Source organism: Eucalyptus grandis, chromosome 5 (assembly GCF_016545825.1).
Source record: "Eucalyptus grandis isolate ANBG69807.140 chromosome 5, ASM1654582v1, whole genome shotgun sequence".
Lineage (NCBI taxonomy): Eukaryota > Viridiplantae > Streptophyta > Magnoliopsida > Myrtales > Myrtaceae > Eucalyptus > Eucalyptus grandis.
The window spans coordinates 34,031,180-34,043,431 of NC_052616.1; the positions used below are offsets into that span (position 1 = coordinate 34,031,180).

General features: G+C 37.9%; 1 protein-coding gene and 1 long non-coding RNA gene across 2 annotated transcripts; both read right to left on the reverse strand.

The window, feature by feature from the left end:
* Positions 1-2,763: 2,763 nt before the first annotated feature.
* Positions 2,764-6,211, reverse strand: LOC120293109. Its single transcript, XR_005550776.1, has 3 exons — positions 5,241-6,211; positions 3,464-3,529; positions 2,764-3,190 (listed from the first exon to the last, which is right to left on the reverse strand). It is a non-coding gene; the product is annotated as an uncharacterized LOC120293109 (long non-coding RNA).
* Positions 6,212-9,525: 3,314 nt separating this feature from the next.
* On the reverse strand, positions 9,526-11,443 carry LOC104444789 (probable mannitol dehydrogenase). Its single transcript, XM_010058530.3, has 5 exons — positions 11,240-11,443; positions 11,011-11,124; positions 10,400-10,913; positions 10,150-10,303; positions 9,526-9,986 (listed from the first exon to the last, which is right to left on the reverse strand). The coding sequence occupies exons 1-5, from the start codon at positions 11,335-11,337 to the stop codon at positions 9,784-9,786; spliced, it is 1,083 nt and encodes a 360-aa protein (XP_010056832.2). The 5' UTR covers positions 11,338-11,443; the 3' UTR covers positions 9,526-9,783.
* Positions 11,444-12,252: the final 809 nt, after the last annotated feature.

Here is a 12,252-nt window from a genome sequence, read left to right on the forward strand (position 1 = left end):
TTTTTTTTATGGGCTGCTAGATGCAATCTACGGTAGAGGAATAGGTCTTGGTCAGAGAACCTCTAATGGGCTTTAAGGTTCCTTTCAGGTAAAGATTTCCTCCACTCCATTGACTGGTTCTCCTTGGGGGCCTTGTGTCACTTTATATGGAAGAAGAGGAGTGATATTATCTTTACGGGAGAGGAGCTGGTGGTGGTGGCTTTGAAAAATCATCTTATCAAAGTGGTTGGGGACAAGGCCTTGACCTTCAGGAATGTGGTTGATAACCCAAGGAATAGGAGGCTCCAACATAGTTGGGGTATTGACCCCTCCGGTTTTTCTTCTACGACGCCGATCATTTCTAACTAGTGTTGGGTACCTTCTCTGCCTTCGTTTGTTGGTCCTCTTGAGTTGCTTCGTAGGTGCTTCTTGGGATTTGGGTTATGTTGGAGGATCGGGTTTGCTACCTTCCTTTTGCGGTTGGAAGCTCTATTTGCGTGGTCAAGGACTTCGAAGGCTAGTTTGTGCTGCTGGTTCGCATTCTTGGTTATGTGAAGCTGCGGTGGACCTTTTTCCTAAAGGCTGCCATTCCTTGCTTTGTACTTCTTTTCTTGTGGTGGATCTCTTTCTTTGTTTGGTTTGCTACAGTGTTACAACTGCCTTTCTTTTACTTCGGCTCCCTTCCACTTGTTCTAACGTGTTGTCACTACAAATGAAAATTTTTGGAGCTAGATCTTTTTGTATGGTTGGTTTAAAGCTCAATATATTCTTACATTTATCAAAAAGGAAAAATTAAAAAAAAGAAACAAGAGGAAATAAGGCATTTTAATCAAGATTGACGAGTTCACTTACCTACGAATTGCTTCCTTAGCAAGTTCCCACCACTCTAACTACAAAAGTAGCGAGCCAACGTGGCAATACTCATCTTTGCCAATTGAATTAGAAGTCCACGTTGTCTTTGTTCGCATGCCTCAATGGAGGAGAGCTCATGATTTCTCTCTGTTACCGTTGGACTATGTTCCTCAGTACTTGTTTGACAATCTTGCATGTGTTCTTATAGATCTGTTTCAATCAGATTGACTTCACGCACATGCGAACTCTCGGCTTCTGGATCTATTGAGTCATGACCGACCTCGAAGAGTAAAGCTGGATCTATTAGTTGATTATCTTGAATATGAACCTTTAAGTCATCCTCTAGTTGCTTACATATTATTTGGAATCCTCACTTTTTCAATTTTGGACCTAACACTTGAAGCCTAAATTGTACATAACTTCCATCAATTTGACCAAAATCAGCTACTCCAAACCCCAGAGATGGAGCATATAATGCAAGCAAGGTATTATCCAAATCCGACAATGACGATTCAATAACCCATCCATCGTGATGCACAATTTGGCTATTTACATATGAATCTATGAGTAGTTCTGGGCTTGTTTAGTTCTCCATTAATAGAAACAGCGTAGATAAAGAATCCAATAAACTTGTTATACAAGTCATTTGAAGCCCTAAAAGATACGGATTCCTCTTCAACATGTTGAAACTACTCTAGCATCTCTCCTCCAGGGAGATATAAATAAATATGACGATTCTGTTATAAGATATATCATTAGAAAGTATTCTAAATAGAAGAATTCAATTTGAGTCTAATAAGTAATCTTAGTAAATTCCACTTCTAGTTGAAGCTCTATAAATGAAAAGAGATCCACTGATTCTTGATCATATTAATATCCGAGTCTCATGCGATAGAAATCATTTCGACAAAAGAACGGTAGCCAACTTCATTACATGCATACACATGCCGAACCCCCTTATATTTGTCTACTTTCCTTAAGCTTCCAATCTTTCATTTTCTGCCATTGCAATATACAATCACACATTGGACTTAGCATACACTCCACATCAATATTTGTGTGTGAGTAAGAGAAAGAGAGAGAGTCTAACCTTGGTGGGATTATGAACCATCACTCTATAGGCAAAATAATGAGGTGAAATTAAATCTTCAGTTTTTTGCAGAGATTCACAATTAGTCGCCAAAAATGAATTCAAAAATGGTGGAAGTCGGGCAATCTCTTGTAATTGATGGCACCTTGCCACTAACAATGTGGACAAATGATCGTGCTTACTAATGGATGTTGGAAGGCCAGTAATATTGTTCCCTGATAAATATAATTCTATCAAGAAGGGAAAACAAGAAAGATTCTCAAGGAACTCCACTTCAGACTACATCCTTCAAGTTTTAAACATCGTCAATTTGATAGTCTAGTCTTCATAGATGGATCAGCAAAATCCTCATACTTTAGAAACCCAATTAAGGTTGTGCAATCCTCAAGTTTCAATTCTTCAACATTTTGTAACTTGTATATGGTAGACGGAAGACTTTCTAGGTTCTTGCAATTACATAAATTCAATCTCTCCAAAGAAACAAGATTTTTTATTGATGCAAGAAGTTCTTTAATAGCAGTACCTCATAACCCAATTACATAAATTCAGCCTTTCGAGTTTACGTGGAAAATCGGGGAACTTGTCAAATGTTTTTGCAATCTTCAAGATCAAGATGTTGAAGATTTTTTGACTTGAGCATATTCGGAAAAACACTAATTTGAAAGCAACCCTGCAAAGACAATACTTCTAACTTCTCATGATATGCAATTGACTCATGGGCTTCTACCATGTTTTTGCAATTATGGAGAACCAATTCCTCGAGATTTGGAGTACAAGAGAGGTCAGGCATATGAACCAAAGACTCGCAATTACTGAAATTGTTGTACTTCAATTGTTGGAAGTCCTGCAAAAACAGCGAAACTAACATTTCATTCAAAGTTACTATGAACTGATTTTTTGAGAATTACAAATTGTATTGAGAAATAAGTGAAAACTTAGAAACTTCTCTGGTAACTATAAATCTACACATGTATACGGTAAGAGAGTGGACTTTTGACAGCTATGAGCCAACGCGACCACCGGCGCCAACCAAGGAAGTTTTACATCTCCACCACCATCAACCACCCAGGCGACTACCACCTCCATTGCCATCTCTCTCTGGGGCTAGCTGAGGCGGAGACATCAGACTCGAGGTGACAACCTCATGCGAAGTTCGGGGATAGTGAAAGAGATAATCACAAGCTCTAGCACAGTAGATGGCAATCGCACGTCATGGCCTCACATTGTTAACGAGCGGCGGCAATGGCAATGTACCAGTTTGGATGACGGCTGAGTATGGAAGAAGATGATTAAGATGAAAGGAAAAAAAAAAATAATGAATAATATTTTAAAATTAAAAAATATTTTTCTAATCCATTTTCAAGTGGGCACTCCTATTTATCAACGGGCATCATTTATACTAAATAAGCAAGTCAATATAGTGAAATGTTTATTTTCTTCTAAATTCTTATATTTACTTTATAATTTCAATTAGTCCAATTAATTGAAATTAATTTTAAGGAAACCAAAAGCTAGTACAAAACAGTGAAGGTTGAAGATTACTGTTCTTGTGCTCCCCGTGTGACAACGATCCTGCGTTCTCTCCGCCAAAGCCAACTCCTCCCGGTGCTGCAAGCAACTACAAAAACATCAACCTCACACACCGACTGTAAGTCATTCTTTCACCTGTAACTTTCCCAAACGAAAGTTGTTGCTCTTGTCTGGTCAGAGAACTCTCATGGGAGATATTAAGAGAAATTCTCAAGCAGCATTTGCCCATGCCTCATTACTAAAGGGTGAGTGCTAGTCAAGAGAGATCAACCTTCATGATTTAGTGGACCAATGAATAAAGAAACTTAACAGTAAAAACATATATCAGAGAAACATCAACCAAACGCAGAGGCATGGTTGTTGCATCTCCTAGTGAATATCTTGTATGTGTACTTCAAAAAGTTGTGAACTAACATGCTTCTCTTCCTATTTCTTGCAAAGGAAAGGCCATGAGTTTATCCAAATCGCTCTCCAGTGAAACCCCTTTAACCATTTCCACTCTGCAAAAGACTAAAGAATTCTATTTGAATATTTTGTGAAGACTTCTTCATTCGAGGGGTAATCATTGTAATTTATGGGTCATGTGGAGTGAAGAAAGATACCACGAAGCCATACCTACATGCTAGCTTATAAACATCTATACAATTTAGGAAGTAATGAATACTAAGAAAGCTTAATTACAAATTAGATCACAATGAACCACCGAGGTTTACTCCAGTGGTCACCCTTCCAATATAGAAGGGGGAGGTAAGGGGTTCGAAGCCCCACCTTCTCAGGGGAGTTGAGGTTGGGATGATTTAGTTTCAGGAGTAGGTTTCGACTCCCATGCCCTGCAAGGAGGCAGGGCAAAAGTCTAAGAGTGAGAGTTAGCGTAATAATAGAATATGACCGACCAAAAAAAATAAATTAGATCACAATGTGACATGACCCTAGCGTTCTCCATATTCACATGAAAATTAATGAGAGAACTCTGTTTTACCCTACAGATGACAATAGTACTTTCTAATAGTCAAAGAATTGCACCATACCTAACCAGATGTCAAAACAGAGTTCTTCAAAGCTTTTTATACCTATATCCTTGGAAGAAGCTATTTCTTCGAATAAGACCAAAATGAAGTAACGCTATGTACTCAAAACAACAAGATGAAAAGTAACTCAAGGAAAAGGAGTGTTTTCAAGTAGCATTTCAGGTAACTAGTAAAACAGAAGAACAAAAGTTCTAACCAGTTCATGTAAACATTTTGGAAGAAAATTATCCATTCTCTTTTGACACAATGTGCAAGTTCAAGGTGGCAAAAAAACATGAATAATCCAACAAAAAATCATAACCTTTTGTCTTAATGCACCACAGCTTCAAACTTAATGCCAAATGCAACTTGTAAATCACCCAAATCCCTCCCTCCCTTTAAACCTACAACCCCCAGTAGCTCAGTTTTTGGGGACTGAGAAAAACCATTATTTCACTATTCCTCGCTTGTTTTTTTTCCTTTGAGACTAGACTTCACCTACTTTTTTCAATAAATTGCCACCTATCAAAACAAAGAAAGGAAAGCTATACTTTCCAGAGATTGTCGCCGATTTTGCAGCCTGTAACGTCGATAACCTATGAATTCACTATCAAGCATCCACAGACAGAACTCACAAATAAACACCAATTCAGCGTCTCTTGAACAAATTCAATCACACATTCTTCAAGTTCCCGCACAATTGTAGCACCATACATATCGAATTCAAAATCTAGCTCAAGTATTACTCCAACTCAATCAAATTTTGATGCGTCATTAATCACCTGTTCTATAGCAAGTTACATGAGGCCCAGACCCTCTGGAGAGAATTGTTCACCCAAAGCTACGTCACCAGCTTCCATGGCTTCGGTCCACGGCGGTAGTCTGTCGCCTCCGTTGGCCCGCCTCAATCACTGTCGGTTCGTTGGGGACTCTGTTTGAGGGAGACAAACTTCTTCTGTTCATCACCTCCGTCGGCAGGCGTCGATCTTCCATTTTGTCAGAGCTTCGTGGTGTCGGATGGAAGATGAGCAGTTGTGATGCTGAAAGTAGCATCGATGGAGTTAGAAGTTTGCCCGTGGTGGAGGAAAGAAGGAGCTCACCGCAGGAAAATCAAAGAAAATAGAGACATTAACGAAGTGCTTATCTCAATCCGAACAAATGAGATTCAAGAATTTATACTACTAACCGATCCTTAATTATGGTTCGACTTTCGTTCAAGCCTAAACATCAACCCATGGACTCGGATTAACAGAATAGAGCAATAATGTGCAGGGAACGCATAACAAAAGCACACTTAGATTCAGCCTCAGCAGTGGCGGGATGATAAGAGGATGGTGGTTCACAATCAAGCTTGGTTCATGCAATTATCAAATAGGTGAAGCGATTCTCAGCTAAAGGGGACTCACGTATGAGATTTCAAGTGCGACTTGTTTGGATCATTTCAATCAACAAAGATTAGACCCAGATCATGAAAACAAACTCATTAGATGCCAATTTTTAAATAATCACGACCTTTTTTCTATACCTATTTCTTTACATATAATAAAAACCATAACAAGAGAAATGATTGCAACTTTGTTCAAAATGAATATACCTGCTCGGCCACTGAGCAAATATAAGAGGAGATCCTTTGAGGTGTCAATGATGAAGAATCACGCCGATAAGAGCAGATTGAGAGGGAACTCAACACTTCAAGCTCTTAGATCCGGAAACAAAGTCACACAGGGGAATCTCGACATGGCTTTACAGGTGGTGAACTGGAATGCAAACAATAGATAGAAATGAGGAGTAGCGTTTGGAAGTGTTAAAACCAACATGATAGAGGGAGATTATTTAGCTAAGAGGATTTCTTCGCCAGTAGTTATACTTGCGCATAAATTCTAAATAGAAATTCATTCATACTTCATAAGAACCTTACATTACCATGGAGGAGTATTATCGCGACCATTCTCGAGGTGAAATATCGAAAGGGGAGTTTATAGGTTTCCTAAGCTAAAGACTTAGTGCGAACTCTTCCAAGCTCATATCAATTGCAACTTTGCAGTTTTAATTTAATTGATTTAACACACAATTCAATTCAATTAGGAGTCATCGTTAATCTATTGTAAATTAATTAAAAACCTAAATAAGATGTGAGAGAACATTTGACTTATGTGAACCAAATATTCACATATATAAAGACTTGCCCACGCTAGAAAAATCTAGCATGCTTTCAACCCATTTTATTTTTAATTCAAATATATTATGCAAGTGGTCTTGATCAATTTTAAACCTAGATCATTAACATAAGCCTCATAGGTCACGGATTACTTAGGCTTCTTATTAGATCTAGGTGCTTTAATTCTTTCTGTTGAATCTTCTTTTGCCTTTGAGGCTTTGCCCAGCTAGGTAAAGAAGACCTTTGAACTCATAATTTTGAGCAAAATGTACATCGTGTATGGTATTATATGATACACGTCGTTTGGTAGGCAAGGCCTGTCACTGTGACGGGCCAATTATTTTTTTCTATTCAATTTTTAAATTGAAATTCCAAGAAAAGGGAAAGAAATTCCACAACACCCTAAAAACTGAATTTAGAAATTCTGACTATTTTTTTTTTTTTGGTGGAAAAAATTGCATAAAATCGAAATAGGATAATCTTTTTCGCTTATCAAAGACAGTTTGTAATACATCAAACACTTACTTATACTAGTTATAGTTGAAATTTTATATTCCAATGCTACCCTTGGGACAAAAAAACTTGACTTGTAACATCATGTGGAAGATCCATTATTTATCGAAAAGTTGATAATTGCTCTTGGAAAAAAAAAATTCTTTGCAAATGCACCTTAAAAGATGGTGTTCAGATAGCACCACTCCTCGTCTTATTGTACATATGGTTTTCAATAACTTTTACATTGATTAATTTGCATAAAAATAGAGCGCTTTTACATCTTCTTACGGTTTAGCAATATATTAGTTATTCTATTAACAAGTGTTTTAGGCTCTCAATCATAGTAAATATAGAAACATTTTTCATGTAAATACATAAATCGCAACGGACCTGAGCAGGTCCTTAAACTGCTCATGAGGGAAACGGAGGGAGAACCTCCCTGGGGAGAATTATCCCTTACGCCCCTCCCAGGCCGGGATCTGGGCCTGGATAAAGATTCCTGCCCCATTAGCTGACTCGGCCACGCCCTTACGGGAAAGGGGGGCAGCCATGTCTGATCCCCACGACGCCTTCCCCCAGGGAAACTTGGGGCGTGGTATAGGGAGATGATGGCGCCAGTTGAAAGACTGGGTCCCTTTTGGGCCAAAGGTACAAATCATGCTGAGTACATATGGTTTTCAATAACTTTTACATTGATTAATTTGCATAAAAATAGAGCGCTTTTACATCTTCTGACGGTTTAGCAATATATTAGTTATTCTATTAACAAGTGTTTTAGGCTCTCAATCATAGTAAATATAGAAACATTTTTCATGTAACTACATAAATCGCATATAAAATAACGGAAACGGCCCATATAATGAAGATCGTGAGCCAGCCCGTGAAATCTCATGAATTCACTAGCCTTGTCGACTCGCTAAAAACCGGCGGCTCGCCCTATCTTGAGCCTCGTTTTGGTGCATCTGAGTTTGCTTTCTAAAGTCCTGGGCTTCAGATTGATTAAAGTGGACTCAGGCCCACTTACCCACTGATGGGCTATTGAATTTGCATTAGTTTGGGATTGAAGTTCAGTGCCTTGCTTTTTGTAGACTCAACATAATCGATCGTACTTTCACATAGCCCGGACTGGATAAGTGCAACTTGCTCAGCATTCCTTCATTTTTAGTGAATGATCAATTTTTTTGGGAAAATTCCATAAAGGGACCCTAAGTGCCCTTATTTTCTCAAATAAGGATCCAAAGTGGACTTTATTTTAATTTAGGACTTGAAGCGGTTATACTTATTTCGAATAAGGACCTAGTCAAGGACATTTTCATTATTTCCCTTCTTCTTCTTCTTTTTTCTGGTTTTTCTTCCTTCTTTGTCGATCCACAAAGGGCTGGGTGAGGGTGCTTGCAGCCAATGAGGGCTCGACGGCCCTCACCGGCCACGGGCAATGCCACTCTTGCTAGATTTGGCGAGGGTCGGCTTTGCCTAAGGCCAGCGATGCTTGATGCCCATCGCCGGCAACGGGCGAGGGCTGTCGAGCCCTCGCTAGCCGTGGGCAAAGGCTCACAAGCCCTCATTGGCTCTTTACCGAGCCGGCGAGATCGGCAAGCCCTCACCGAAATGATATGGGTGATTTCTAAAATTTTCCTCAATTATTAATGCAATTCTTGAACCTTTTATTTTTCCAATCAAATCCTTAATTTTAAAAGTTTGGTCACTATAGTCATTTCATTAAGTGTATCACCACGCACATATTTGTAACATAGATTACCAGGTTAGCATTTATTGGGTCAAAACAGCGATGTAAACAATCAACCTGCTCTCCCAAGTCAGTGATTATTTTTTCCTTTTCTTGTAACATATTTGTTTTCCTTATGGTTGAGAATGGACAAATAAATTAGTTTCATATGTACTTATGTTTTTTTTTTTTGGGGGGGGGAAGATAAGAGATGTATAGATTTTGCCTAAAAAGAATACAAGATGGAGGCCTAGCACCAACAAAAGACGTATGTACTTATGTATTGATATGTATTTTTGGAAGAAAATGACAATTTTGTAAACTATAACATCAACTGATATATGATGTGATTTAAAGTCTAATTATAAGTCTCACGGTAGTGTCAATTTTTAAAGTAGAGGACGCAAAGTGGTGTTGTGACACAAGTTAGTGACGATTTTTTTTTTTTTTTTGAAATATCGACAAATTATTTTCAGAACTACATCAATAGTTTTTCTCAATTTTTCATGACATATTTTTTTTAAATAGTATGGCATATTATGTGGGTTAAGCATACTATTTATGCTTTAACAATTGTTATCGAATGAGAAATTGGATCTTGAAACATCTTGTTAATCGACCAAATCCTTGGTGTTGTTTAATTTTTCCTTCACGCGGTCACAGAAAATATTGAGAAAGGGCATTGACATTGAGTGCATGAATTTGTTACTACACATAAAGGAACTTTGTTTTGCATACTTTTAGAATAGAAACCTTAAACATGGTTGCTATATATTCAAAGTACTGGTCATTATTCCAAAGGGGACAATGATTGCCATACTAAGTAGAAGCAAATTATGAAGTGGAAATATCATCTTAGTTGTAAAACATGAACCTGAGAAAACAGGGTAAAAGAAACCTAATCTTCATCCATGCTCAACCAAGTAGTAATCCATTGGAATGATCATTAGATTGGCTTCAATGAGTTGGCAATGTCGATGACAAATCGATACTTAACATCTGCTTTTGACAAGCGCTCCATGGCAGTATTCACATAATCCATAGAAATAACCTCAATATCCGCAACTATGTTGTGCTTTGCTGCGAAATCAATCATCTCTTGCGTCTCCTTAATCCCTCCAATGTTACTTCCTCCCACGATCTTTCTTCCTATCATTGTAAGTCTTATTTGTTACTTTTCCCATCCATAAAAAACTTAGAGGTTACCTTTTATTAAATCTTAAAAGTGTCGTTATCTCATATTGAACACCAAAATGAAGGCAGTATTTTCTACGACGAACAATAAAACTTTAAAAGACTTGCTTAGGCCTACCTAAGAGAAGTGGCATAATAGGTAGCTCAAGTGGCTTCTCTGGTGCACCAACCATGACAAGCTTGCCATTATTTTTCAAGAGACCTATCAAAGGCAAAAGAGCATGCACAGCAGAGACAGTGTCGATGATTCCATCCATTGTATCCATTGCAAACTGCAGTTTATAAAATATATTAGCATTAATCTATATTCATTTATCCTTGCCCCTATGCATTATAAAAGAAAATAATTTGTTGTGATCTTAACATACTTGCATCTCTTCTGTATTACGGCTAACCAAGAATTCATCGGCTCCTAAATGCTCCATGGCTTCCTTCTTCTTATTAGGTGAGGTACTGATGACAGTCACCTTGAGGCCCATGGCCTTAGCAAATTTTACAGCCATGTGCCCAAGCCCACCAAGCCCAACAACCCCTAAGTGCATTCCAGCCTTATCAAGCCCATAGTACTTCAATGGACTGTAAACAGTAATCCCAGCACAAAGGATTGGAGCACTACCATCAAGAGGCAAGTTGTCAGGGATTTTAATTCCAAAATGCTCGTCTAATACCATGATGTCTGAGTAACCACCATGAGTGATGGTTCCATCATAGTACTTTGTACCATAGGTAAGGATCATCTTGGGGCAATAATTTTCAAGATTGTCTTTGCAATTTGCACAAGAGCGACATGATCCAACCATACACCCAACACCCACTCTGTCCCCAACTTTGAATTTTGTCACTTTGGCGCCTACTTCAGTGACCACACCAACAATCTCATGCCTACATACAATGACTAATTAGTAAAATAACTTCTTCAACAGTTTTCGTTTATTTATTTAAGAAAAGCAAAAAGGATGACATTTTTTAGAACTCGTACCCGGGTATAACAGGATAAGAAGTTATTCCCCATTCATTTTTGACATTGTGGAGATTAGAATGGCATATACCACAGTACAATACCTTAAAAGTCACATCTTTTTCTTGAGTGGCCCTATAAAAAAAAAAAGATAATTAATGCATTTTGAGAAATAAGATCTCACCTTTGTTGTATTTTCAGCTGCACCAAGAAAACAGAAACAAAGAAAAGAAAAGTAAAGGTATATTACCTTCTTGAGAATTTGAAGGGAGAGAGATGTCCTGAAGAATCTCTGGCTGCCCATCCAAAAGCCTTCACTGGGTGTTCGTTCTCTGACGACATTGCCATTTCACTAAGCTTGACGAACACTGCTTCAAATTAAATGGGAAGTGATTTTGTGATTTGTGTGGTTTGAGATATGAAGAGAAAGGTGATGAGAGGGGAGTGAGAAGCGAGGTATATAAAAGGCTTTAGAAGGCTTGAGAAGGCATAAGAAGAGATGGCGATGACGCACTTAGTGAGCAAACTGAACCAGAAAAGTATATTATAATTGCTTCCCAATTATTCGACCAATCCAACCTTCGCAAGAAATTTCTCTCTTTTTCTCGTTGGGTGTGTTCTGCCGGCCGCCAAAAAGAGACAAATATCATCTATAAAATAACGAGAAAAGAAAAAAAGAGAAACAATATGGATCCTCTGAAATTATTTAAAGTACTCCACTTTAACGGTAGGCGCTAATTTTTTAATTTAATGTCTTCACTTTCCTGGTAGTTGCGTATTCAAAACATTGCTATAACAATTTATTTAAAATAATATGCATTTACAACAGTACCTCGAGCTCTTTGTAGTACCGGAACCACTCATAATGGTAAAGGCCGCTGATTCCTTCCCTCTCTTGTTCATGTTTTCATTTGATTAGAACCAAATTCCATGTTTGCCACTCTTGTCATTTATTTGCAGAGTCCCAAAGCCATGCATGTGTGAATACTAAGGTGTTCGTGTGAAATAGCACAAGTTTGGAATTTCCATGCTTGTTTCTAGATTTCATGATTCATTTATCGCTTTGTTTTGTCTTGAATTTCACTTTGTGTTAAACCTTGTAATAATAAACATTTCGTCGCATCATTTACAATTAGCTAGACCGAAAAATCAAAACATAGAAATTACATATCAAGACTTAAAATCACACCGAGTTCTTATTATGGTATAGAAAATTTACCGTCATATCGAATTTCTCAAAAGTCATTTCAACATCTTCCTTAT

Bases quoted from the DNA above. Each gene is read 5' to 3' on its own strand.
- LOC104444789 (XM_010058530.3), bottom strand. From the start codon at position 11,337: ATGGCAATGTCGTCAGAGAACGAACACCCAGTGAAGGCTTTTGGATGG. The intron at 10,304-10,399 runs GTATGTTAAGAT...TATAAACTGCAG, and splicing joins GTAATACAGAAGAGATGCAA to TTTGCAATGGATACAATGGA. The intron at 9,987-10,149 runs GTAGGCCTAAGC...TTACAATGATAG, and splicing joins TATTATGCCACTTCTCTTAG to GAAGAAAGATCGTGGGAGGA.